This window comes from Pteropus vampyrus, unplaced genomic scaffold (assembly GCF_000151845.1).
Source record: "Pteropus vampyrus isolate Shadow unplaced genomic scaffold, Pvam_2.0 Scaffold50, whole genome shotgun sequence".
NCBI classification, from domain to species: domain Eukaryota; kingdom Metazoa; phylum Chordata; class Mammalia; order Chiroptera; family Pteropodidae; genus Pteropus; species Pteropus vampyrus.
The window spans coordinates 4,808,544-4,810,250 of NW_011888831.1; the positions used below are offsets into that span (position 1 = coordinate 4,808,544).

General features: G+C 44.6%; 1 protein-coding gene across 9 annotated transcripts in view; it reads right to left on the reverse strand.

Moving 5' to 3' along the window:
• RPH3AL (rabphilin 3A like (without C2 domains)) overlaps positions 1-1,707 on the reverse strand; it is a 159,805-nt gene that overhangs the window by 79,084 nt on the left and 79,014 nt on the right. For 8 of the 9 annotated variants that reach the window (XM_023530526.1, XM_023530522.1, XM_023530520.1 and 5 more), the window contains one exon: positions 1,475-1,525. In XM_023530526.1, the coding sequence (XP_023386294.1) occupies positions 1,475-1,525 (51 nt within the window). Of the gene's footprint in view, positions 1-1,474; positions 1,605-1,707 lie in introns of all 9 variants that reach the window. The other variant, XM_011359891.2, reaches the window with a different exon arrangement.

The window sequence follows — 1,707 nt, forward strand, 5'->3', positions numbered from 1 at the left end:
GGCTTAAAGAGGAGCTGGCACACAAATGGGCATCCCCCCCGACACCCAGGCCCCTGCCATACCACCACTGTTCCGAAGACCCTTCACTAGTTAATCTACACTCCTCAGCCCAGTTGGCGACATGTCATAGAACAGGAAAAAAAAAAAAAATGAAATCTGGCCTCCCCACTTATTAGTTGTACATATTAACCTCTTTGCTCCTTGGTTCTCTCATCCAGCTTTTGAATGCCACTGAAAACGACCTTGCCAAGGTTGCCAGGGGCCTCCGTGTTGCCAAGTCCTTGTTTACTTTTTTTGACTTGTTCGTAGTTTACAGTCCTCTCAGCTCTAATCGTCCCACCCCACCTAGTCTTACACCCCCTATTACTTCTTCCTAGAATTTATTACTTCCTGAAACCTTCTTATTTATTTGATCATTTTTAATCAAATGTTTTGGTTCCCCTACCCCACGTAATCTCAAGAGAGAAGGTATTTTCTCTGTCTTATTCACCAAAATAAACTCCAGGCTTAAAACAGTGGCTGGCTCATGGAAGTTACTTGAGGATCAGTTCCAGTAAAATTAGAGTGAAAAACTGAAAAAGCGGAAGGCATGGTATTTTGGGAACAGTGGCTCTAACCTAGGAGGGCAATAAAGGGAAATCCCATGATTACAGCTGTGCAGCAACTAGTCTAATCTTGAGCAGGAATAAGAATCTAGAAGTGTTTCTGGCAGGAAAAAAAAGAGGCTCCATGCAACAGAGAATAAAATTGAGATGCTAAATAATCTTGAGGATCGAAAGGCACATTATCCTTTGGTCAATAAGAAAAAGAAAGGAAATTAGAAACTCCAGGAAAAACAAAAAGTTATTATAAAACGTATTGGACTCAATATGAAATAATTTAATATGTAGCAGAATTTAGAACAATCAGTGGAGTACAATAAAAACAGTAAAAAATTCATTTGACCTTGCTGTGAAGATCGTTCTTCTCTGAGAGGGCAAGGATCGAGAGCAAACAAACACTATGCAATCCTAGCATACTATTTGGCCCTGAGGAGAATTGTATTTACTTAATAACAGCTAATAATGTTGAGTACATTATATGCCAGAAAAGGCCGTAAGAGCTTTGCATATAATATTTAATCCTCACAACACCCTAACTTACACATTATCATTGTCCTTATTTTACAGATAAGGATGATGAGGCATGGCACATTAAACCAGTTTTCCTCGGTCATATGGCTAGTGCAAGAGCTGTATTCACACCTGGGCCTGTGAGACTCAGAGCTCCACTCCCCACGGCTGGCCCTAGAAACCAGGCTGTTTGATCTTCAGGCTCCAATTCTTCTTAAAAAGAAGCATAGGATACCACGTGCTTACACACATATGTGCAAACACACATGCACTCCTAAGAGCCAGGATGCAAAGCCACAGAGCAGCAGTAGAGCTGATCCAGGCAGGGCAGCCAGAGTAGCAGGGCCAGAGCAGGGCCTTACCTTCCTGCAGTCTTTGCAGAACACCGACGAGCTGCCCAGGAAGCCCAGCACCTCCCCACAGAGCAGACACTGGGAGAGGCCATTCCCCAGCACGTTGCGCCTCATGGTCTCCAGCCGCTCCACCAGCCGCCTGAAGCACAGGACACAGAGTCAGATGGAATGTGCTTCCTGTCTCCACCCCAACCACTGTCCAGACACGGCTGCCGCGGGGCCCCAACACTATACAAACCCCA